At 41.6% G+C, this 25201-nt stretch overlaps 1 protein-coding gene across 4 annotated transcripts; it reads right to left on the bottom strand.

The window, feature by feature from the left end:
- Positions 1-748: 748 nt before the first annotated feature.
- On the bottom strand, positions 749-23624 carry nudt5 (nudix (nucleoside diphosphate linked moiety X)-type motif 5). Of its 4 annotated transcripts, none has more exons than XM_069907473.1 (9): positions 23527-23624; positions 20661-20802; positions 18730-18797; positions 17516-17568; positions 15140-15247; positions 13224-13319; positions 4171-4287; positions 2980-3033; positions 749-1358 (listed from the first exon to the last, which is right to left on the bottom strand). In XM_069907473.1, exons 2-9 carry the CDS (start codon positions 20703-20705, stop codon positions 1249-1251), a joined length of 651 nt encoding a protein of 216 aa, XP_069763574.1. In that variant the 5' UTR covers positions 20706-20802; positions 23527-23624; the 3' UTR covers positions 749-1248. The 4 variants fall into 4 exon arrangements, with proteins under 4 accessions (XP_069763574.1, XP_069763573.1, XP_069763571.1 ...); XM_069907472.1 differs by lacking the exons at positions 749-1358; positions 2980-3033 and adding exons at positions 3076-3188; positions 21898-21963 and having other exon boundaries at positions 4186-4287; positions 23527-23623; XM_069907470.1 differs by lacking the exons at positions 749-1358; positions 2980-3033 and adding an exon at positions 3076-3188 and having other exon boundaries at positions 4186-4287.
- Between the last annotated feature and the right edge of the window lie 1577 nt (positions 23625-25201).

Here is a 25201-nt window from a genome sequence, read left to right as displayed (position 1 = left end):
AGGTGAATCTTTCAAAAAGATGTTGCATTTATTTTTGAAGGTCTCTGGTGTCTTCATTCTCATTCAAGGACTGCATTTCACGTTCATCGTGTACTTTCCCTGTTAATTCGGACACAGCTCTCTTCCACTCTGACCTCTTGCAACCACCCCAACCATGACCAGTTGTCCAACATTGCAGTCCATTTTCTTGATCCTCACTTCTCCCTCAGTCATTGTCTGAGGCCAAAACATCCCGTTTGCAAGCTTGGTAATGCATTTAGTTCACTCTCAGCTGAACCTCCAAGAGTACATACATTACACACAATCCGGAGATTCTTTTTCCTGCGGACGAGGCAGAATTACCTCTTAATGATGATTACTAAGCTCACATTTGGTGCTCTATAGCCTGTCCCTGTTAAATTTTAAATTTAGACATACAGCATGGTAACAGGCCATTTTATCCCATAAGTCCATATTGCCCAATTAATTTCAACCCCGCTACACTTTTTGTTGAACAGTGGAAGGAAACGAGGGCATCAGGAGAAAGTCGTCCACACAGACACAGGGAGAAGATACAAACTTTGCAGTCAGTGCCAGATTTGAACCCAGGTCACTGGACTGTCATTGCACTAAACCACTACATTAACAGAGCAAAAAGAAGTTTATCCTGTGCATGCCTAATGGCTCAAATTTTAAATGGTCACATGAAAGATCAAAAATTTACCACATTTAGAAACTTGGCTGATCGAAAATAACTGGAGTGATACAATTTGAACATTTTATAGAGTCCTAGATTTAATCAAATGGGATTCCAGCATTTTCAATCACATCCACATTCTGCCATTTCTTCCATGAAAACACTAATCTTAATGGTATTCCATTGTACAACTGCCCACTGCCCTGATCCAGTTGACATCATCAAATCCACCCTGCACTGAGTGGGGGGGAAAAAAATCAGTTTTATAATTGTACAGAGATCATTTTTTTCCAAAACAAATTTCTATCATTAACCATGCACATTCATTCCTTCCGATTTGACAAAATAGTGATAACTTTGTTGACAGTCTATCTGCTTTGGAAAATAAGGCAGTTCCATCAACTCTGTACCCTTACATTTACGCCTAAAACTAGTTAATTTTAACCAATGCTTAATATTAGAGGTAAATGTTTCTTTGTACAATGGTGAGTTACAAAAAGGGTTAAATATCTCCACGTGGAATGTCTTCCTCCTTCCCAACTTCCTCTGACAGCAGCTTCAGCTTTCAGCCCTCAAGGTTTCAAAACAGGTAACAGATCCGGCTTGGACATTGCATGTGTTAACCCCATGGCGTAGATGTAAACTCGGGAATCCACAACAATATTTTCATTTTGAAGCATTTCTAAAGAAAAATATCCAATACAAACAAGATTTTTTTAAAAACATTTTTTAAAAGTGATGAAATGCAAATAAAGTCATTTATATAGCACACAGGCCCTTCAGCCCAACTGGTCTATATCTCAACTTCTATCAATATATCTTTCAGGCAATGTAATGCCCCCACCTCTAACCACCCTCATTCTACATACCACCACCCTGTGTATGGAAGTAATCCCTCCCATTTTTCCTTTTAACTTTTTCCTCTCACCTTAACCATGCACCCTCCCCTTAGCTTGAGAAAAAGACACTCTATTTGACCCATCTATACCTCCATGATTTTCTAAAGCTCGATATAAAAATCACCCTTCAGCCTCCTACACTCCAGGGAGAAATTTTCCAATCTCAGACCCTTAAGCTTTCAAACATTCTGAACATCAAGCTTGTACTGTGCTGACCTATATATTCCTACAAAAAAAATTAACCCTGTCTTCTTCATAACCCTCTATTGTTCTTTCATCCAGTTGCCTTTTTGAGTCTCTTAACTTCCCCTCATGTTTCAGCCTCCCCTGGCAAGGCATTCCAGGCACCCACAAATGTGTTATTAAAATAAACTTACCCCAGATGTCTCCCCTCCCTTCACTTTGTACAGACATCCTCTAGTGCTTTTCTTCTCCTGCCCTGGCTGCCTACTTTATCTATGCCTTTCATATTCTTATAGACCTCTAATCTCCTCTCATCCTTCTTTGCACCAAAGAGAGAAGTCCCAGCTCTGCTAGCCTTGCCTCACAAGACTTGTTTTCCAATCCAGGCAACATCCTAGTAAATCATTGCACCCTCTCCATGGCTTCCACATCCCTCCTCTAATGAGGTGACCAGAACGGAACAACACCACGCATGGTCTCACCAAAGATTTGTGGAATTACAACATGACCTCTCTACTCTTGAACTCTACTAATGAAGCCTTAACTATCCTGAGTGAATCTTCTACACTTTTCCCTCCTGCAGCAGAAGTACACATAATGACTAGCATATATAATCATGTAATAATAGTTTTTTGGACCAGTTTTTCTGGTCAAATTTGGGGATTGGGGGTCAACTTTTACAAGAGAAATACTTTTGACTGCAGTAAGTCCCTGCATTGTCAAAAGAGTGGGAAGCGGGTAGTAAATTAGTGTTCAGGGCATTGGGAGCTCAGATGGGCGGCCGCTGGATTGTCAGGAGCTCTGGTGGGTGGGGATCCAAGGTTGGGGCATTGGGGGCTCAGCTGGGCAGGCAGTCAGGACGAGGATCCGCGATTAAGTTGTCAAGAGCTTGGATGAGCAGACGACCGAGGTCATCTGGAAAACATGATTTTTGGGCCAAAAAAGTTGACTACTACACAAGTATCTACACCAACTACAATTCAAAAGCAAGATTATACAAGGCCAACAGTATGTTTTCTGCTGCAGTCCAAGTGTGACAAAGTAATCAACATCACACTACCAGAAATATATTAAAAATTCCTTCAACTTCAGTGATTAAAACATTTATATTGCAGAGGCAATTGTCATACTTTACATCAGATAGTTTCTTGGTCATAGAAAATTAAACTTCCTAGTATCACTGGAAGGGCAAAGGTAATTGATTTAAACACAGGATCCTACCGTCAATTTTCTTTCGAAGTTCATTCACAGGAATTAAAATAACTTCAACAAATTCTGAGGAGATAAAATGCCGGAGTAAGAGGATACTCTACTGTGCACAAATTAAATACGTTACACAATATTCTGGAGGAATTGAAGCATTCCTTGATCATACTTAGCCAAGCCAGATCTCCAGTGTGTAAAACTATTTGAAAACATACCTCCGTCATCTGAAAGTCAAGAAAAGCTCAATTTAATCCTGGTCACAAGAATTAAAATTACATTTAAAAACAGCAGGAGGCAACTGTCCGGACCCTGGAGCTGAGTGCACCATTCAATGAGATTGTGGCAGGTACTAATTCAGCCTCAGCTCCACTTTCCCTTCTATCTCAGACTTCTGCATCCAAAAAATTCCATCAATCCCACCTTTAACATATTCTCTCACTTTCACTAGGGTAGAGAACAGCAAGATTCTCCAGCCTGAAACAAAGTTCCTCCTCAACCATTCATCTCTAGTGAACTTTCTCGGCTCTGAAAGTTCAATAAAATACCTATTATCTGGTATTTAAGCAAATGGAAAAAAAAACTGCAGAGAATAAATAGGAAAAAATACAGAAATTTAAAATTGGTATATTCCCTAGCTGTTAGTTCTCCATTCATGCAACACACAATCTCAAGCAACTGGAAAATTCACTTATCCAGCATCTACCGATCCCCATACCAGAAGTTTTACTATATGGAGCCAGGAGACCAAATCAGCACACAGTGCTCCTGTGGTGGCCTCACAGGAACCTTTAGCATTGCAGTAAGATATCCCTATTTTTTAATACTCTATTCTCTCTGCAATAAAGACAACTGGAGCTACATTTCTCCAAGCAAGTGGAGGGTGTTCCATCACTTGGGCCTTGTGGATGGGTTGTCAGGAGGAGTGTCACTTCCTCCAGGATCCTCAGCTTCTGACCTGCTCATCGCTGTGTTATTTACATGACTGGTTAGGCTGAGTTTCTTGTTAATGACCTCAGATGATAGTTTTAGAATAAAACTGCAATACTGGCAGTGGTTCAGGTTTTATTTTACAAAACTTGTGAAACAAGACATGCCACAGTTCTTCAACTGCAAGCTGACATGCCTTCAGAAGGATACAGTTTGAAGGTTCACATTAGAATACAATCCAGAACCAAATCTCAAAGGGAAATTAAAGCCCTCCCTCACCCAAAAGGAACTTACCCAGTCTCTGTTTGGGTTTGATGTTTTCTGAATCATCCCCATTGACGTTAACAGACACATACTGCATTGTGCAGTTGGTCAACCCAGGATCCAGGCAGACAACTGAAAGAAAAAGATATTCAACAGCTAATTAATAGGTAAATCAAATCAAGTCTAATACACATCACAGCAAAATCACAAATCCACGATAATTTGCCAGGAAATCATGTGAATGACACGCTGGACTTCTAGAAATGTGGAGCACCAACATCCACTGCCCACCTCATCCACGCCAACGTCGATGACCACCCAAGCCAATCCTATTTACCCCCATCAAGTCCAGATCACTTTTCCTATCCAATGACTTTAAATATTGTGTCTGCCTCCACCACTTCCACTCGCAGCTTGTTTTTTTCCAATTTAAAAAAAATTTTTCACCCTATGATCCATATTAATCAAAATACATACAAACATTTCCTTTCTTTCTTTTTCAATCTTTTTATTATTATTATAATTTATAAACACATACAGTTCAAAGAGATATAAAAAAAAATACATAGTAAGTAATGAATTAATACAGAGATATTAAACAATAATATTACAGAATAAAAATATATCATAAAAAAAAATTTTGATCAGTTTAGGGTGTGAACTATCTCTAAAAAAAGATATAATTAATAACAATATATGAAAAAAGAGAGAAAAAAAAACCCCAAAAAAGAAAAAACAAATCTGAATTAAAAAAACTTAAAAAAAAAACCTACAGATATAGCTAAACCACGCCGATCACTCCGATCTCATCTTACAGCCCAATTATCATACATAATCATAGAAAGAAAACAGAGCCAGATCAACTCACCACAAATGAAAATATTGAATAAATGGTCGCCAGGTTAACTCAAACTTAGAAGGGGATTCATAGACAGAGTTTCTAATTTTCTCTAAATTTAAACATAGTATGGTTTGGGTAAACCATTGGAAAACAGTGGGAGGATTTACCTCTTTCCAATTTAATAGTATAGATCTTCTAGCCATTAGTGTAAGAAAAGCAATCATACGATCCGCAGAAAGAGATAAATAAGTCAAATCTATCATAGGTAATCCAAAAATTGCAGTAATGGGATGTGGTTGTAAATCAATATTCAAAACAGTAGATATAATGGAAAAAATTTCCTTCCAATAATTCTGTAAAGAGGGACAGGACCAAAACATATGTGTAAGGGAAGCTATTTCCAATTGACATTTATCACATATAGGATCGATATGAGAATAAAAACGATGGAGTTTATCTTTAGACATATGAGCTCTATGAACAACTTTAAACTGTATTAGTGAATGTTTTGCACATAGAGAAGAAGAGTTTACCAGTCGCAGAATTTTATTCCAATTTTCATTAGAAATATGAAGGTTGAGTTCTCTTTCCCAATCATTTTTAAACTTTTCAAAAGTCCCAGAATTTATTTTTGTAATTATATTATATAATTTAGATATCACACCTTTTGGAGGGAATTTTGAATATAGTATATCCTCTAAAACAGTCGTAGTCTCCCGATTGGGAAAAGAGGGTAAAGTCGAAACTAAGAAACTCCTAATCTGCAAATATCGAAAGAAATGAGATCGAGGTAAATCATATTTCATGGATAATTGTTCAAATGACATGAAAGAGTTATCCAAGAATAAATCCGAAAAGCATGTTATACCTTTAACTTTCCAGAGTAAATAAGCTTGATCAATTAGAGAGGGATGAAAAAGGAAATTTAGTACAATAGGAGTTTCCAAGATAAAATGACTTAGGCTAAAAAATCTCCGGAATTGAAACCATATACGTAGTGTATGTTTAGCCATTGGATTATCAATTTGTTTATATAATTTAGTAAGAGTAAAAGGGAGAGCAGCTCCCAAAATAGAGCTAATTGAAAAATTTTGTATCGGTTTAATTTCTAAATTTACCCAATGGGGATTTAGAGATAATTCTGAATAATTCAACCAATACCTTAAGTAACTAATATTAATTGCCCAGTAATAAATTCTAAAGTTGGGTAATGCCAACCCTCCCTCTAGTTTAGATTTCTGTAAATATTTTTTCCCCAATCTAGGATTCTTGTTTTGCCAGATATATGAGGACAATTTAGAATCGACCTTATCAAAAAAAGATTTAGGAACAAAAATAGGTATAGCTTGGAATATATATAAAAATTTAGGTAAGATCATCATCTTAATAGCATTAATTCGGCCTATCATGGATAGGGATAATGGTGACCAATTGGTAAGTAAACTGCCGAACAGGTCCAATAGAGGGAAAAAATTAGTCCTAAACAAATCTTTATGTTTTTTAGTAATCTTAATCCCTAAATATATAAAATGGTCTCTAGCTATTTTAAAAGGTAAACTATCATAAATAGGGACCCATCCATTAAAAGGGAATAATTCACTTTTATTTAAATTCAGTTTATATCCCGAAAAATTACTAAATTGGGCTAATAAAGATAAAACGGCAGGAATAGAATTTTCAGGATTGGAAATATATAACAATAAATCATCTGCATATAGTGATACTTTATGAATATCCCTGCAACGAATAATACCAGTAATATTGGGTGCTTCTCTGATAGCAATTGCCAAAGGTTCTAAAGCTAAGTTAAATAATAAAGGGCTAAGGGGGCACCCTTGCCTGGTGCCCCGAAATAATCGAAAATATGGCGATCTTTGGGTATTAGTAAAAACCGAGGCAACTGGGGAATTATAAAGAAGTTTAATCCAAGATATAAATATTGGACTAAAATTAAATTTTTCAAGAACTGTAAATAAATAAGGCCATTCTACGCTATCGAAGGCCTCCTCAGCATCGAGTGAAATAACACATTCTGAAGATTTATGTGAAGGAGTGTAAATAATATTCATCAATCTTCTAATATTAAAGGAGGAATAACGATTTTTAATGAATCCAGTCTGGTCTTCAGAGATAATATATGGTAATATCTTCTCTAGCCTTGTCGCTAGAATTTTAGAGAAGATCTTAGAATCAACATTCAACAAAGAAATAGGTCTATAAGAAGAACATTCGGTCGGGTCTTTATTTTTTTTCAAAATTAGAGAAATCGTAGCTCTGTAAAATGATTGTGGTAGTTTACCCAATGTGATAGATTCATCAAACATCTTAATCAGCCAGGGAGAGAGAGTAGAAGAAAAAGCTTTATAAAATTCCACAGAATATCCATCGGGACCTGGTGCTTTCCCCGAGTTCAGTGAGAAAATAGTATTATTGATCTCCGAATCTGTAATGGGTTTACTTAATTCTAAGTTATCTTGAGGTAATACTTTTGGGAATTTCAAATGTTCTAAAAAATTAAACATATTACTAAGGTCTTGAGGGGATTCTGTACTATATAAGGATGTATAAAAATTTTGGAAAGATTGATTTATCTCTTCCTGGTTAACAGTCAGTTCTCCATTCTGTTTGCGAATCTCCACAATTTGGCGTCTAGCTGAAATATTCTTCAGATGATTAGCCAACAGTTTTTTACCCGATTTCTCACTATGCACATAAAAATCAGATTTAGATCTAATTAACTGGTTTTCAATCGAAGATGTAAGTAACAAATTATATTCCATCTGCAGTTCAATTCTTTGTTTGTAAAGTTCTTCAGTAGGATCAGTCACATATTTCTTATCAATGTCTTTAATCTTCTCAACCAATAGATGAATCTTGTTTTTGATGCATTTCTTCAAAGCTACTGAGTAAGAAATAATTTGACCACGAATATAAGCCTTGAATGTATCCCACAATATTCCATAAGAAATTTCCGTAGTGTAATTTGTTGAAAAGAAAAAGTTAATTTGTTCTTTCATAAATTTAACAAAGTCTAAATCTTGCAATAATGTAACATCAAAACGCCAGTGCTTAATAGTAGAAACAGAGTCTTTGAATTTAAGAGAGAGTTGTAATGGAGAGTGATCTGAAATGGCTATAATGTCATACTTACAAGCAGTTACAAGTGGAATAAAACATGAATCAATAAAAAAGTGATCAATTCTCGAGTATGAATGGTATACATGAGAAAAAAAGGAAAACTCTTTATCTGTCGGGTGAAGAGATCTCCAAATATCAACAGCTCCAGAGTTAGTAAGGAAAGAGTTAATATATGTAGCCGATTTATTCGGTAGGAGCTGTGAAGGTTTCGACCTATCTAGCAGGGGATTCAGACAACAGTTAGAATCCCCACCCATTATTAAATGATATTCATTTAGATTGGGTAAAATAGTAAACAAAGATCTAAAAAACTCAGGGTGATCTACATTCGGGGCATAAACATTAACCATGACAACCTTAATATTAAATAATAACCCAGTAACCAATAAAAATTTGCCGTTAGGGTCTACAGTGATGTCATGTTGAACAAATGTAATAAAGGGATCAATAAAAATAGATACACCTCGAGTCTTAGAGCATGAGTTGGCATGAAATTGTGGGCCTTTCCAAGATTTAAAAAAACGCAGATTATCCTCCTTCCTCACATGAGTCTCCTGTAAAAAAATAATCTGTGCTTTCAGTCTCTGGAATACTTTAAAGACCTTCCTCCTTTTAAACATGTTGTTTAGACCATTAGCATTCCAAGAGACAAAATTAATGTTTTGATCCATTACTTAGGTCAACCCTCCAGTATATAAAGGGTTAACCAAAGCAGGGACCCATGCGCCCGGAAGAATTAAGATATAAGGAAGGACCGGAAATGACGACGTGTCAGCCATATCTGTAGTTCTAAAAGAAAAATCAAGAAAAAACAAAAGAAAATGAAACATAAGAACCCCTGAAGGAAAAACAAAACCCACCCCCCATCTGACCAGAGAGTGATCAGAGAAAAAAGAAGAGATAATACTAAACCTACCCCCATGTCTTCAGACGGCAGCTCCAAAATATTAAGATAAGATCCACCACCTAAACTTATAAAAAGGATAACTCAAGCTAAAATCAAATACTAAATATTGAAAGAAAAATATTTAAAAAGAAATAAAAGAAAAATCGTAATTGTGTAGTACCTACCGATAAAACAAAGTCATAAAGAGTTAAATCATTTTAAAATTAGTTTATGAAGAAAGACAAAGAGAAAATGGCGAATGTAAAAAAAAACCATGAAAAGTTTTAATAAACAAAAAATTAAAAATCGCCATTTTCAGTAATTCAGAAATAAAATAGTAAAGAATATAATCATATTATTAGTATAGATTAATATAAAATTAAACATACACTTATATATTAAAAAAAAATTTCTCACAGAAGAGAAAGAAAATATATAAAAATGTGTTAGAGATGAACAGGATAATTAGAGCTATAATGATCTATTACTTTTCGAATGGTCAGAAATCAGAATCTGACTATTAACCTGAAAAAGACTGATATCTACCGCATTTTTTTTTTTTTTTTTTAATCGGTCACTCGGGCTGAGAGGTCGCGCTAGACGGGAAATTAGCCGACAGGTAGTTCCGTGCTGCAGACACGGAGTCGAATATTTGACGAGCTTGGTTCTCCGGAGAAATCCTGAGCCTCGCAGGATACAGGAGCGCAGGTTTCAGTTTCTTCTCAAAACATTCGGACATCAGATCTTTAAACAGTCTTCGAGCGCGTACTACCTCCAGACTAAAATCTTCATAGGCTCTTAGACTAAAGCCACGAACAGTCACATTTCCAAGTCTTCTGGCTGTACGAATCAATCTATCCTTTGTACTCACGTAATGCATACGGACCATCACCACTCTGGGTTTGGAAGCTTCAGCATTTCGGTTCCAGATACGACGTACTCTATCAAGTAGCGGTGGATCAGCAGGGAATTCGGATGGGTATGCTTCTTTTAAAAGCTCGGCAAAAAACGTCAGGAGATCTCCTTTCTCAATGCCTTCAGGAATTCCAACCAAACGAATATTTTGTCTTCTGGAACGGTTCTCTGAATCAATGCTTTTCAGCTGGAGTGCTTCTAGTTGTTTCATTGCTTTGGAAAGTTTCTGTTCGACCTCAGTCAGTCTAATCTCTTTTTGTTGAACTTCAGTTTGAAGAGCTGCAATTAAAGTATGTTGTTTTTTGGCTTCAGCTTCTGAGGCAATTAAAGCTGTACGAAGTTCAGCTAGGTCTTTTTTGCGACAAACATCTTTGAATTCATCACGAAAGAATTTTAAAAAGTCAGTGAAGGTCATCTCACTTAGTTTAATGTCTGGTTGTTTCTTCTCTCAGCCGTTACCTTCTTCTGCCCGGGTTTTAGCTCGTGTAGCTTTTCCTTCAGTCATTTCTTCAAAATTTTCAGACTCAAGTATAATTAGAGAAATAATAAAGATCTTTCTGACTTCTGTGAAGTTAGTTCAAAGGTGGATACAGGTTAAAAATAGTATATTTTATGGAGCAAAAACCAAAACGTGTTCACTCCATGAGCGCCACCTGGAGACTCCCCAAACATTTCCCTCTTGAATATACACAGTCGCATTTTCTCCTCTTTTCCCCCTCCCTTCCCATCTCCCTCCCGACCCACTCAACGTTCAACCTATATGATACAATAAACCCATTAAACAATGTCATCACACAATGAAAATAAGCAAGAAAATTGTGTCATCTACTTTTACACACTGGGTCAGTTCATTTCGTCGTCTTCTCATTCTGTCATTTTAGGGGGTGGAGGTCCGCGGTAGGCCCTCTCTGTTGTGTTCCATGTACGGTTCCCAAATTTGTTCAAATAATGTGATTTTATTTTTTTCCAATGGAATACATTTATTCATTTCCATGCACCATTGCTGTACTCTCAGACTCTCTTCTGATTTCCAAGTTGACATTAGACATTTTTTTTGCTCCAGCTAAGGCTATTATAATAAATCTTTTTTGTGCTTCATCCAGTTTGAGGCCTAGTTCTTTACTTCTTATATTACTTAGAAGAAAGATCTCTGGATTTTTTGGTATGTTGCTTTTTGTGATTTTATTTAATACCTGATTTAGATCTTCCCAAAACTTTTCCACTTTCTCACATGCCCAAATTGCATGTACTGTTGTTCCAGTTTCCTTCTTACAGCGAAAACATCTATCTGATAATGTTGGGTCCCATTTATTTAACTTTTGGGGCATGATATATCGCCTGTGTAACCAATTATATTGTATCATGGGTAACCTCGTATTGATTATATTTCTCATAGTTCCAGAGAATAACTTTTCCCATTTTTCATTTTTTATCTTTTATGTTTAAATCTTTTCCCCACTTTTGTTTGGGTTTATAGCATATTTCATCATTTTCCTTCTCTTGCAGTTTGATGTACATGTTTGTTATAAATCTTTTTATTATCGTTGTTTCTGTAATCACATATTCAAAGCTGCTTCCTTCTGGTAATCTCAGCCTGCTTCCCAATTTGTCCTTTAAGTAGGTTTTCAGTTGGTGGTATGCAAACATTGTACCATGAGTTATTCCATATTTGTACTTCACTGGCAGCTTGTTTCAGGTAACCAGCACCCTCAGAGGACAAACCTACCCTTTGTTCTCCTTTAAACATCTCCCCTTTCATCTTAAACACATGACAGACTATGAGTGTAGGAGTTGTACAGCACAGAAAAAGGCCCTTCAGCCCAACTCATCCAAGCTAACCAAGCTGTCTACCCGAGCTGATCTCATTTGTCTGTGTTTGGCCCACATCCCTCTAAACCAGTGGTTTTCAAACCAACCCTCTAAACTCACATCCTACTTTAAGTAATCCCTCTCCCATAGGTGCTCTGTGATTAGTAAGGGATTGCTTATGGTGGTATGTGAGTGGAAAGGAAAAATTTAAACCACTGGTTTAATCATACTTCATTGACTCGTTATGTGCACGGTTTCATATCTCCAAAGGAAATGGACCAATGACAATTTTTCTCAATTTTTCAGTAACAATTGGGTCTAGAGCAGTGATCTCAACCTTCACTTCCCACTCACATACCACCTTAAGCAATTCCTTACTAATCACAGAGCACTTATGACGTAGGGATTACTTATGGTGGAATGGGAGGTTTTTTTTTTTAAAAGTTGACCACCCCTGCCCTAAACTAACCTCAACTCACCTTAAACAGCTATTATCTAGTATTGATGTTGGCTGTCCACCCTATCTATGTCCCTCCATTTTAAACACGCAAGATTGTGTAATGGGACAGTCCAATTAGAATCCTGGTAACAGACAACCTTCAGGAAGTATCCTTGTCGCAGCCTTCAGCTCATTTTCAGAAAGGAGAACAGGACCCAAGGGGAAATGTCTGGGGAAGGGAAAGGTGAGGCAGCCGGAAATGAGTGGCAACATTGGCGAGGGACTGAATCACTGGCGCACGTACTGAGTTGCTGGGGGAGGGGGGGGGGGAACCTGCGTGCTATCCAGACAAGTCAACCTATATGTAATATAGCAAATAATGCAAGTATAAAACAAAAAGTTCGGTACCGTGTCACTAAAGACAAGAGTGCAGGGGTTAGTGTCAAAGAGAAAAGTAGCAAAAATATGAAAGTCTGCAGACACTGTGGTTGAAATAGAAACACAATGCTGGAGAAACTCAGCAGGTCAAATAGTGTTCTTTATACTACAAAAATAAAGATACAGAACCTACGTTTTGGGCTTGAGTCCTTCATAAAGGTGTGAGTAAAATGTCGGCAGGCACCCAAACAAAATGGTGTGGGGGAGGAGCACAGGCCCACAGGCAGGAAGTAATAGGTGGATAAGGGAGTGAAGGCACACTAAACAAGGTTGGGGGGGGGGGGGGAGAGAATGGCTCTATGAATGGAGAGGGAAGGGGGTGGAGAGTTAAAGGAGACAGAGGGATGGGGAAGAGAGAGAGAGAGAGAGAGAGAGAAAGAATGGGGACTGGGCTAGCAGAAACCAGAGAAGTCAATGTTAATGCCATTTGGTTTGCTCATACCTTGGAGGGCTCAAGTCTGAAATGTTGGTTCTGTATCTCTATCTTTGCTATATAAAGGACACAGTTTGACCTGCTGAGTTTCTCCAGCGTTGTGTTTTTACTATTGTGTAAGGCATCATTTATGCCAATGGGCAGGCAGTTCAGGAGATGGATTTCAGACCTGGAGTAGTCCCGTTGACCTCTCCCTTGTATCCAGTTTCTTCTTGAAGTTCTCGCAAGGCTGCTCCTTCTGTAGTTTCCCCATCGTCCACAAGGCCTGAAAACAGCAGGAAGAGCTGGGTATTAAATGCTCCAACAACATGAGTGGTTTCACCCTCTCACAATGTTCCTGCAAGATATTTCCCTACATTTTATTTGATTATTAAATTCATCAATTTGGAATAAATATTAATCACATCATCATAGGATTGCTGTAAAATCAGTGGTGAGATGTGCCGTAGGGGTCAGTGCTGAGCCCACAACTGTTCACGGTATACATTAACCATCTGGAAGAGGGGACTGGAGTGTGGTGTATTCAAGTTTGCTGACACTAAATTGAGTGGAAAAGCAAATTGTGCAGAGGATATGGAGAGTCCTGCAGAGAGATATACAGATAGGTTAAGTGAGTGGGCAAGGGTCTGGCAGATGGAGTACAATGTTGGTAAATGTGAGATTATCCACTTTGGAAGGAAGAATGGAAGATCAGATTATTATTCAACTGTCAAGCGATTATAGCACGCTGCCATACAGAAGGACTTGGGAATGCTTGTGCATGAATCGCAAAAGGTTGGTTTGCAGGCTATCAAGAAGGCATATGGAATGTTGTCCTTCATCGTTGGAGGGATTGAATTTAGCAGGGAGTTTCTGCTGCAACTGTACAAGGTCCTGGTGAGGCTACATCTGGTCTCCCTACTTGAGGAAGGATGTAGTGGTTTTGAAGGTGATGCAGAGGAGGTTCACCAGATTGATTCCAGAGATGAGGGGGTGTGAGGAGAGATAGAGTCATCCAGGACTGTACTTACTGGAATTTACAAGAATGAAAGGGAATCTTATATAAAGTTCTGAAAGATAGAGGTAGGCATATAGTTTCCATTGGTGGGGGAGACCAGAACTATGGGGCAGAGCCTCAAGATTCAGGCTAGTAGATTTAGGACAGAGATGAAGAGGAACTGCTTTTCCCAGAGGGTGGTGAATCTATGGAATTCGCTGCCCATTGAAGCAGTGGAGACAATCTCAGTAAATGTATTTAAAACAAGATTGGATAGATTTTTACATAACAGGGGAATTGTGGGATATGGGGGAAAGACAGGCAGGTGGAGCCGAGTCTCTCATCAGACCAGCCATGCAGAGCAGGTTCGATGGGCTGGATGGCCGACGATGTTCTTAAAAGATCAGGTAGTGTCCTTCGGGGAGAGAAATTTGTCCTTTTGAAAACTAAAGTTGGAAAATACTAGAAATTTTCAGCCAATCCAGCAGCTTCTTTGGGAAAAGAAATCCTCCCAATTCCCACACAGAAAAGTCAGATCTCTCCCAAATCAATTCACTGTCAGGGCGAGGCCAACATTACACATTGATGCTGTCACGTACATTTGTTGCCGGGATCCTGAGCCTCAGAGAAAGGTTGAGTAGGCTGGGGGTTTGTTCCTTGAAGTGCAGGAGGATGAGGGGTGTACAGAATCTCAAGGATACATTAGTAAACACAGACAGAGTCATTTGCCCAGAGTAATAGAAAAATACGTAACTAGAGAACATAGGTTTATGGTGGGAGTGTAAATAGGAACCTGAGGGAAAGCTGCTTTTTTTTTTTAAAATAAAGGGTGGTGAGTGCATGGAGCAACCTGATAGAGATTAATAATATAATGAGAGGCATAGATCAGGTCAGAATTTTCCCTAAAATAGAGGAAGGGAAGCTCCAGAAAAGAAAGAGCAACAGAAATGTCAGGAGAAACTCAGTAGGTTTTTTTTTTGACATTTACTCTCAACCTCCTGCCATGATGAAACGTGGGACTTGGTGAATGTGGACAGACTTGATGGGCCGAACAGCCTGTCTCAGTGTTGTGGTGTCGAGTGCTTTTGTGGAGATGGTTGCTGCCTCACCAGCCGGAAGTTCCAGGCAGTAGCACCCCATGGGTGGTCGGAACTGTTTCACCGTGATCAAACAGTCATAGTGCAGAGTTCGTTTCAGGACTGCTAGCGCGGCCACACCTAAACATACGCAAACACAAGGGTTAAAATCCCAGCTCCAAAACCAAAGGCACCAGCAAACGGTCAGAGGGCAAAGGAGTCATACGGCAGAGAAACACACCCTGTCGACCATCAATCACCCCTACACAGTAATCCCCAGTGGCGTCACTAGTGTTGGTGTCACCCAATGCCGTAACTCATGGTGTCACCTTTCACCTCCCCTCCCTCCCCCATAGACCCGTGCCAGACCATACAGAAGCCGTAGCAATTTGATTGAAATGGAAAGATGATTCATCCCCATCTCACACACAATGCTTACATGATGTAATGTACTGTTTAGAGAAAATTAGAAATAAAGGTAGAAAGTTTCAATTTATGAAATTGTGGGGCCCATTCTCGAATCTTTTTACAATTGGAAGAATTAACAATTACTGCATATTCCGGTCGTTCATTGACCGTTCTCTGGGGGGTCGCCAGTTGTTCCACATTATTGATTTTTCTTTTATCAGTTCAAAAGGTATCCTGATGAGAGGGAGGGGGCAGATTAGAGTTCGCTTTCCTTTTTAGTTTTTTTCCCCTTTATAAAAGTTATTTCAATAAAAGGGTTTAACATGATCAATGTTTTTGAGATATTATACAAGCAATGACTCGTGTATTTTTATCTGCTTTTTTCCCCATTGGCTTTTTCATGTGGTGTTTTACTTGTATTATATGTAACTGTTAATTTTGTTTTTATGCCTTTTATGCTAAGCTCAATAAAAATATATTTTTTAAAGTTTTTGAATCCCAGTCAAGGGCTCATCCACAACTATAAATGGGCAGTCTGCACCTCGTAGTCCCTCAGGCAGTAAATTTAAACGTACAGCACGGTAACAGGCCATTTGGCCCAAGGATTTGAGCTGCCCAATTTTCACTCAATTAATCTCCACCCCCAGTACATTTTGAACAGTGGGAAGAAATGCAGCCCCCGGGGAAAACCTACACAGACAAGGGAGAATGTACAAACTCTGCTCAGACAGTGCAGGATTCAAAACCTGGTCCCAATCACTAGCGCTGTAAAGCCGCTGCGCCAACCAGGCTGCGCAGTTACAGGTCGGCACCAAAACCTCCCTCAGTCCTTCCACTAAGTGCACCAACACCTCTACTTTCTCAGAAGACTGAGGAGGTTTGGCACATTCCTGACCACCACCCCCCCCTCCCCCACCAAAACACCTGTCCCACAACAACTTCTACAGGTGCACGATCAAAAGCAAATTCACTGGATGCGTCATGGGATGAAACTGGAGGTTTAGAAGCTGGTGAATGCAGCTCAGGTCAAACCGCTCCACTCCCCACAGACTCCATCTACATCTCTCACTGCCTCAAAGGTAGGTACACATTGAAGGACCCATCACACATATCTTGTGTTTTGCTTCTACCTTGAAGAAGGGCTCAGGTCCAAAACATCAATGATACATCTTAACCTCCTATGGAGGCTGCGAAACAGGCAGAGTTCCTCCAGCATCTGGTATTTTTTTAAAAATAAGCACCTTGGACACACACTCTTCTTCCTCCTCCCATCAGGAAATGGGCTCAACAGTGAAGTCACACACCAGTCTTAAAGACAGTTTCTTCCTCACAGCTGTCAGGCTCTTGAATGGACCCCACAACAGTGCCCTCATGTTGCTAATTGGTCTTCCTTATCACTATAACTCTAAACTCTTTATGCAGTGGTGTGATTGTGTTCCTTATACAACATTGTGAATCTTAGAGATAACCTGTTAGACTGCTCACAGAAGAACCTACAATTCTTCTACTTGGTATAACATTACAGATAAATGCAAGCATTAACATGAACATTAACACACACATCTAGGTGGACCGGAATCCAATGATATCAGCACTGAAAGGTGGAGCAGGCTCGATGGGCTAGATGGCCGACTCCTGCTCTTTTATGTTCTTATGAAACTGAAGCAGGAGATGGGCTGTTCAAAGAGCTGCAACAAATAAAGTTGCTTTTCCATCCGGATAAGTTTTAAACATGCCTGAGCTGCAGTCTGCATCAGATGCTGGCCAATTACCCAATGGCTAGGCCCTTCTCAGGGACAGAGAGGGAAGGGGAGAAAAAAAAATCCCAAACTGTACAATCCCCAGCGTTAAATTTCTCCCCATCTCCTTCCTAGATGGGGAGCGAACCCCAAGAATTCACCACCCCCCACCCCAATTTTTTGAACTTCTATCCTGTTCCTCAAACCAGCTAGAACTACAGCAGACAAAATAGATAATTGGTAGTCACTAAATGTTACTTACCATCACATTTACTGTTCTGTTTCCTGGTTGTTCTTTTTACAGTTTCCCACACCCTGTTTTTTTTTAAAAGAAAGACACCTGTTAGAATAACAACTAGTTGTTAGCACCACAAAATTATAATTACTATGGTACCTCGTCAACTTCATTGTCATCTGATTGTACAAGTACAACCCAACAAAACAGCGTTCTCCGGTCCTCGGTGCAAAACACGCAGACACACAACCAGACTTAACACATACAAACATCCTTATGCAGGTAGTATTTTATCTATAAAAATAGATATTGTTTCATGAATATGAGAGTCTCGGATGGTGAGTGGGAGCAGTTCCTTTGGTCGTTCATCATTCCCACTGCCTGTGGGAAGAAGCTGTTCCTCAGCCTGGTGGAGCTGGCTCTGATCCTCCTGTATCTCTTCCCTGATGGGAGCAGCTGAAAGATGCTGGGTGAAAGGGGTCCTCACAATGTTGCACACCCTCTTCAGACAACCATCCCAGTAGATCACATTGATTGTACTGAGGGGGTGGGGGGGTAGGGAGTGTGGAGAGGGAGACTCCATTGATCCTCTCTTCCACTCTTTTGGTCCCGTGGATTGACCTCTGATCTATTTCTCTGCAGCAACCGAATCACACTGTGATGCAGCCGGCCAGGATGTTCTTAATAGACCTCCTGTAGAAGGCTGACCTGATGGTGGCCTTGCCCACTTCAGTCTTGACACGAAAGTGTGGTCGCTGTTGCGCCTTCCTGACAAGTGAGGAGATGTTGGGTGTCCACGGTAGGTTACTTGTTAAGTGAACTCCAAGGATGTATTAATTAGACAAAGGCATAGTGAAAGAGATTGATTTTGGGGAGATGAAGGATAGAGGGAAAGGGAAAAAACAGACAGGCAGAGGAATCAAATCAGAGGGAGTATTGCAATACTGAATTGCCAGTGATTTATGAAATTTTAATAAAAATGTACACAAAAGCAATACAAGGACAGATACGTGAATAGGATGTCAGAGAGATATGGGCCAAAAGCAGCCAGGTGGGACTAGTATGGGTGAGCCATTTTGGCCAGCGTGGACAAGTTAGGCCAAAGGGCCTGCTTTCACACTATGACTATAGCTCTACGCTACAAGTCCACATCTATACTGATACAGACGCGCACAGCTGTCATTCAACTGGGAAACAGTCCAGAAATGGGACCTTGCCAAGTGCTCAAACACCCCCCATACCTGGTTTTCCCAGCAGGATCGATGTAGGTGGTCTGTAAAAGTTGGGCCCACTTGCCTTTTGCCAGAACCTGTGAAAGAATTGAATTTTGCTGTTAATTCAAAGTGCTCCAAAAGTTTTCTTTCTTGATTCTATTCAAAAGTGGAGAAATCGAGAGGCAAACTGGGGAGAGGCCTGGGATCAGTCAGTTAATGAACCATGAACCCAATTTCAAGTTTCACAAGGGATTCATGTTTTGCTCATGGATTTAACTCAAACATTGAACTTTAAGGTTATTGCCACATGTACCAAAGATGCAGTGCTAGAGGTTGATTAGAGAGTTAAATAACATACAGGGAGCCCGACCACACAGGCAGGCAGCCAAAACACTAGATGGGGCAGACATGCATAGTTACTGAGAGGGAAGTTGGTACAGAGCAAAGGCAGCATCATTTTAATGGTGAGGTTCATTCAGGAGTCTGATGGTGGTGAGGAGAAAAAAAAAACTGTCCTTGAATCTGGTGGTGCAGAACTAACGAATCTTCTTCTTGACATGAGGGAGTAAAGAGAGTGTGACCAGGGTAGAGTGAATCTTAATGTGTTGCCTGTTTTCCAAGGAAGTGTAGGTCATTGAGGGAATCAACGGAAGGGAGAGGCTAGTGAGCCATATTCACAACCCTTGCAGTCATGTCACACAATATCTCATACAGCAAGAAGGGTTCTTTGTTTGAGTTGGATTCCATTTCTCTTTTGTATATGCATCTTTTTTTTGAGTATAGTTTTTTTGCATTACCATCAAGTAGAAAATCTGCCTGGCCCGCAGGTAAAAGAACCTCAGGATTGTACATTATGTCATGCATGTACTCTTGACAATAAATCTGATCTTTGAACAGTCCAGCATGTCTGACATACTGTTATAAAAGGTAAAATAAAACAATTACAGAGGAGAATGGTATAGTGGGGGAAAAAAAACCAAGCAGCACATAGCGAGACCTGCACCCCAACACCCCACTGTGTAATTGGATCCTAGACCACAATCAGTGACGACTGGCAAGAACTTCTCCATAATCTCCATCAGTACTGGATCACCACAGGGTTGAGTTCTTAGCCCCCTCCTCTACTCACTATACACAATGACTGCGTGGCTCAGGAAGACAACAACCCCATTTCAAATTCACTGACAATACCACAGTAGTAACGCTGGATAAAATGGGGTGATGTTCAGGAGGAAGATTGAAAACCTCACACTCATTGTCACCAGAACAAAGGAGCTGATTGTCGAGGAAGGGAAAAGCAGAGATGTCCGATCCAGTGATCATTTGGGGAAATTAAAGGTGGAGAGAGTGAGAAAATTTAATTCCTGGGGTTCACAATCTCAGAGGATCTTTCCAGCTCCCAATATATTAATGTCATCATGGAGAAAGCATGTCAGCACCTCTACTTCCTCAGGAGTTTGCAGAGGTTCACCATGTCTTTGGAAACCTTGACAAAGTTTAACAGATGTGCAGTGGAAAGTGCTGACCGGCTGCATCATGGTCTGGTAATGGGGCACCAATACCCCCAAACATAAAGGTAGTGGACACAGCCCAGGACATCACAGGCAAAATCCTCCCCACCATCAAGAACATCTACATGGAACACTGCTATCAGAGAGCAGCAGTAATGAAGGATCCACCCCACCCAGGACAGGTTCCTGAACAACAAACAGAGTCATTTAAGGATTATTTCTTAGCTCATTATTTATTATTGAATATTTATATTTCAGTATTTGAACAGTTTGTTTACATTTATTTCTTTGAGTATGGTTTACAGTTACCAGTAATCAGAAATTCTGCCTTGCTCATAGGATAAAGGATCTCAGGGTTGTATGTGATTGGTCAATAAATCTGAACTTTGAACAGGAACATTGAAAAATTTCCAGGAGATCCGAGAATATGCAGTTTTAACAAGTTACCTCCTCTTTGATGATTGACTGAGCACTTTGATTCTTTGGTTCCATGTTTGTTCTTGTTACTAGAAGTTGATATAAAACTGCTGTGTGTTCAGCAAAACCCAAACTGGTTTAGATTCAGAGTCAACAGTCCAGACTTCTCAATCTGAGGCAAACAGAAGAAAAAAATTCAGATGTTTGGTTTTAGAAAGCATTCAGCAGATACCAATGCAATTGTCAAACTCTGGTTAACAAAATCGATCTAATATTAACTGATCTTGCAGCTATCTGCATATGTTACAAATGCATGTGAAAGCCTTGCCAATTGTTGGCTTTGATCCACAAACCATCATTTGAGAATCAACCCTCCTTCCTCCCGGACTCCACCTCCATCCTCTCATCCCAACTCAACACAAACATGACAACTTGAATTGAATTCAACCAGAGGGTGTTCCTCATTATTTAACCTTTGGAGTCCAAGTTCTCTTCTTTTAAAAAAAATGAACTCATATTACTACTTCGACTGAACCAATAACCACGAAGAGTATGGTAACCTGCCTAAGAAACCACTGACCAATGGCACTCACATCTACAATGATGTAAGTGTTTTGAGGCTGGTGTCAAAGCACATCAGCTCTTGTCTAAACACAATCTCAGAGACTCATTTCTTACTTGCACATTATTTTTTTCAGTATTTGCACGTTATGTTTCTTTGTTTATATAATTCTCTTTCGTGTACAATCCACTTCTTTTCTTGAGATACTAGCACGTAGAAATACGACCTGGGCCACAGGAAAAAGAATCTCAGGGTTGTATGTAATGTCTTATATGTACCCTGACAATAAATCTGAACTTTGAACTAGACAATTACATCCCTTGCTTGAATTGGGAGCCAAACCCACTAAGAACACCCTCCCCACTCCACCCTCCATGGTTCAACCACTACCTTGCATTTATTGTCAGAGATGGGTACAGAAACCGGCCATTTGGCCCATCAAGCCCATACTGACCATCAACGACCCATCTCTACTCAATGTTTCCCTTGCTTTCTATGCCCTGAGAATTCAAGAACTACCTACTGTGCTCAAATACCTGGATAGCACACAAAAACAAAGCTCCTCACTCCATTAAGTTGTATCATAACCTTGCTCTCATTTTCATTACAATAGCTAGTGAAGGCAAGTTTCCCATAAACCACTGCCACTGTCTGATTGCCGCATTACAGGATATGGAAGGTGGATAGGGTACAGAAGCCATTTACCTTGATGTTGGCTGGGTCAGAGGGAATGAGCCGTGGGGAGAAGCTGGTAAACCAGAGTTGTTTTCTCTGGAGCAACAAAAGTTGAGAGAAGAACTAGTAGACATTTATAAAATCATGAGGCATTGATCAGGTAGAGTTAGAATTGGTTTACCCAGGGTAAACACGAAAGCTCACTCGGAAGACCCAAGCTCAGCCCGTCCCTCCACAACTTCTACAAGTGCACCGTCAAAAGCAGATTTTCTGGATGCATCATAATGTGGGACAGGAGGTCAGAACATCATGCAAATTTCCCTCCCCTCCACAGACTCCATCTACATGTCCTGCTGCCTAGGAAAGGGAGGCAACACACTGAAGGACCCATCACACCCTGAACACACTCATTCCTCCCCTTAGGGAGGAGGCACAAGAGTGTGAAAGCACACACCAATAGGCTTAGACAGTTTCTTTCCTGCAGCCATCAGGCTCCTGAATGAGGAACTTGGATCATGGGTTGGATGAGAAAGTCACACATTGGATCGTCGGGAGATTGAAGCAGACAGAGCCTCGAGGTAACAATTAATCATTGGAGCCGCACAGGACACGGCAGATGCTGGAAATCTAAGGCTAAACTCAATCTGCTGGAGGAATATCGCAGCTAAAGCAACATCAGTGAGAGAAAAAGAATGACCTGAAACCCTTTATGATCAATTATTTATTTGTTCAATCACCTTAAACTTCAACTGGGAGCACGTCCAGCTTCTCAATCAGGTGATCAACCTGGAGGGTTAAAGTACAGAATCCAAACAACTCTCCAGCACAACATTTCTTTGCAAGAGCTTATGCTCTTCACCCAGGAACCTGTCTACATTTTATCCAGACCTTGAAGGGCTCATGCCCTGGTTCTGTATCTTTATCTTTGCTATATAAAGTGCACTGTTTGTCTTTGTTCTTGTTCATTATTCATTAATCAACCCCCAGGACTTGCTATCCTGTTTTTAAAGACCCCTATTTTATTATACTTGCTTAACCCTTCCTCACATTCCATTCTTGCTTCACCCTTATTTAAACCATCATAATTCATTCCTAATTAGCACTTGCTTGACTCCCCACATTCCATTATCCCTTACAGCGGTCAACTTTTACACAGGTCATACTTTTGACCCTGGTGAGAACTGCAACGTTCAAGGCTTTGGAGTCTCGTGTAACCGTGACTGAGGTCTGTGGATGGGGCGTCAGGAGCTCCGGGTGGTGGTGGTCGGTGGGGGGGGGGGGGGGGGGGGGGGGTGCGAGGATCTGCAGTCGGGACATCGGGAGGCCAGATGGGCAGGCAGTCGGGGTCGGACAAAGGGATGGGGGGGGGGGGGGTTGACTTTTACATCGCATCGACGATACCCGGGTATATGGCTCCTATCCCTTGATGAAGGGCTCAAGCCGAACATGTTGGGTCCAGATATTTATCTTTGCCCATAAAGGGCACTGTTTGTCCTGCTCAGATCCTTGGTTCGTGACCCAAAATAACCCAACACTCGAAAGAGCTCCGTTTCTCAGCAAGCAGAGGTGGTGCAGTTACCTGGACCCTAACCTGAACCCCCCTCAGGGCGAGAGAGGGTTAGAATTCACGGGCGGATTATCCACTAAATAACAACTGACCAATGATCCGAGGCGGCCCAACTCCACACCGACAACGAGGCGACGAGCTCGGATTCAAGACCGGGGGGGGTTATAACCGGTGCACATCCGGTGCGGGGGCTCACCTGGGCGCCCGAGGAATGTGTGAGGCGGAACGTTTCTTCTTACGGCCCAAGATGGCGGAAGGGTTATTGTACGTACCCGGGGAGCGTGGCTTGGACGCGGCTGGGGGGTGGTAGCCGAGCAAGGATTGGACGGGGGCAGGAAGAGTTTCTCCGCGGCCCGCCGGAAGTGGGATGGGTGGGAAGAGTTTCTCCGCGGCCCGCCGGAAGATGGATGTGTGGGAATAGTTTCTCCGCGGTCCGCCGGAAGTGGGATGGGTGGGAAGAGTTTCTCCGCGGCCCACCGGATGTTCGATGTGTGGGAAGAGTTTCCCCGCGGCCCGCCGGAAGTGGGAAGGGAGGGAATAGTTTTTCCGCGGCCCGCCGGAAGTGGGTGGGTGGGAAGAGTTTTCCCGCGGCCCACCGGAAGTAGGAAGGCTGGGAATAGTTTTTCCGCGGCCCACCAGAAGTAAGAAGGCTGGGAATAGTTTTTCCGCGGCTTGCCTGAAGTGGGAAGGGTGGGAAGATTTTCTCCGCGGCCCGCCGGAAGTTGGGTGTGTGCGAATAGTTTCTCCGAGTCCCACCGGAAGTGGGAAGGGTGGGAAGAGTTTCTCCGCGTCCCACCGGAAGTAGGAAGGCTGGGAAGTTTTTCCGCGGCTTGCCTGAAGTGGGAAGGGTGGGAAGAGTTTCCCCGCGGCCCGCCGGAAGTGGGAAGGGAGGGAATAGTTTCTCCGCGGCCCGCCGGAAGTTGGGTGTAAGCGAATAGTTTCTCCGAGTCCCACCGGAAGTGGGAAGGGTGGGAAGAGTTTCTCCGCGTCCCACCGGAAGTAGGAAGGCTGGGAAGTTTTTCCGCGGCTTGCCTGAAGTGGGAAGGGTGGGAAGAGTTTCCCCGCGGCCCGCCGGAAGTGGGAAGGGAGGGAATAGTTTCTCCGCGGCCCACCGGATGTTCGATGTGTGGGAAGAGTTTCTCCTCGGCCCGCCGGAAGTTGGGTGTGTGGGAAGAGTTTCCCCGCGGCCCGCCGGAAGTGGGAAGGGAGGGAATAGTTTCCCCGCGGCCCGCCGGAAGTGGGAAGGGAGGGAATAGTTTTTCCGCGGCCCGCCGGAAGTGGGTGGGTGGGAAGAGTTTTCCCGCGGCCCGCCGGAAGTGGGAAGGGAGGGAATAGTTTTTCCGCGGCCCGCCGGAAGTGGGTGGGTGGGAAGAGTTTTTCCGCGGCTTGCCTGAAGTGGGAAGGGTGGGAAGATTTTCTCCGCGGCCCGCCGCAAAGTTGGGTGTGTGCGAATAGTTTCTCCGCGGCCCGCCGGAAGTGGGAAGGTGGGAAGAGTTTCTCCGCGGCCCGCCGGAAGTTGGAAGGGTGGGAAGAGTTTCTCCGCGGCCCGCCGGAAGTGGGAAGGGTGGGAATATTTTCTCCGCGGCCCGCCGGAAGTGGGAAGGGTGGGAATAGTTTTTCCGCGGCCCGCAGGAAGTTGGATTCGTGGGAAGAGTTTCTCCGCGGCTCGCCGGAATTTGGGAATAGTTTTTCCCCGGTCCGCCGGAAGTGGGAAGGGTGGTAATAGTTTTTCCGCGGCCCGCCGGAAGTGGTATGCGTGGGAAGAGT

The sequence above is a fragment of the Narcine bancroftii genome, chromosome 13, assembly GCF_036971445.1.
Source record: "Narcine bancroftii isolate sNarBan1 chromosome 13, sNarBan1.hap1, whole genome shotgun sequence".
NCBI lineage: Eukaryota > Metazoa > Chordata > Chondrichthyes > Torpediniformes > Narcinidae > Narcine > Narcine bancroftii.
The sequence above is the reverse complement of the archived record's forward strand: the minus strand, read 5'-3'. Positions and strand labels throughout refer to the sequence as shown.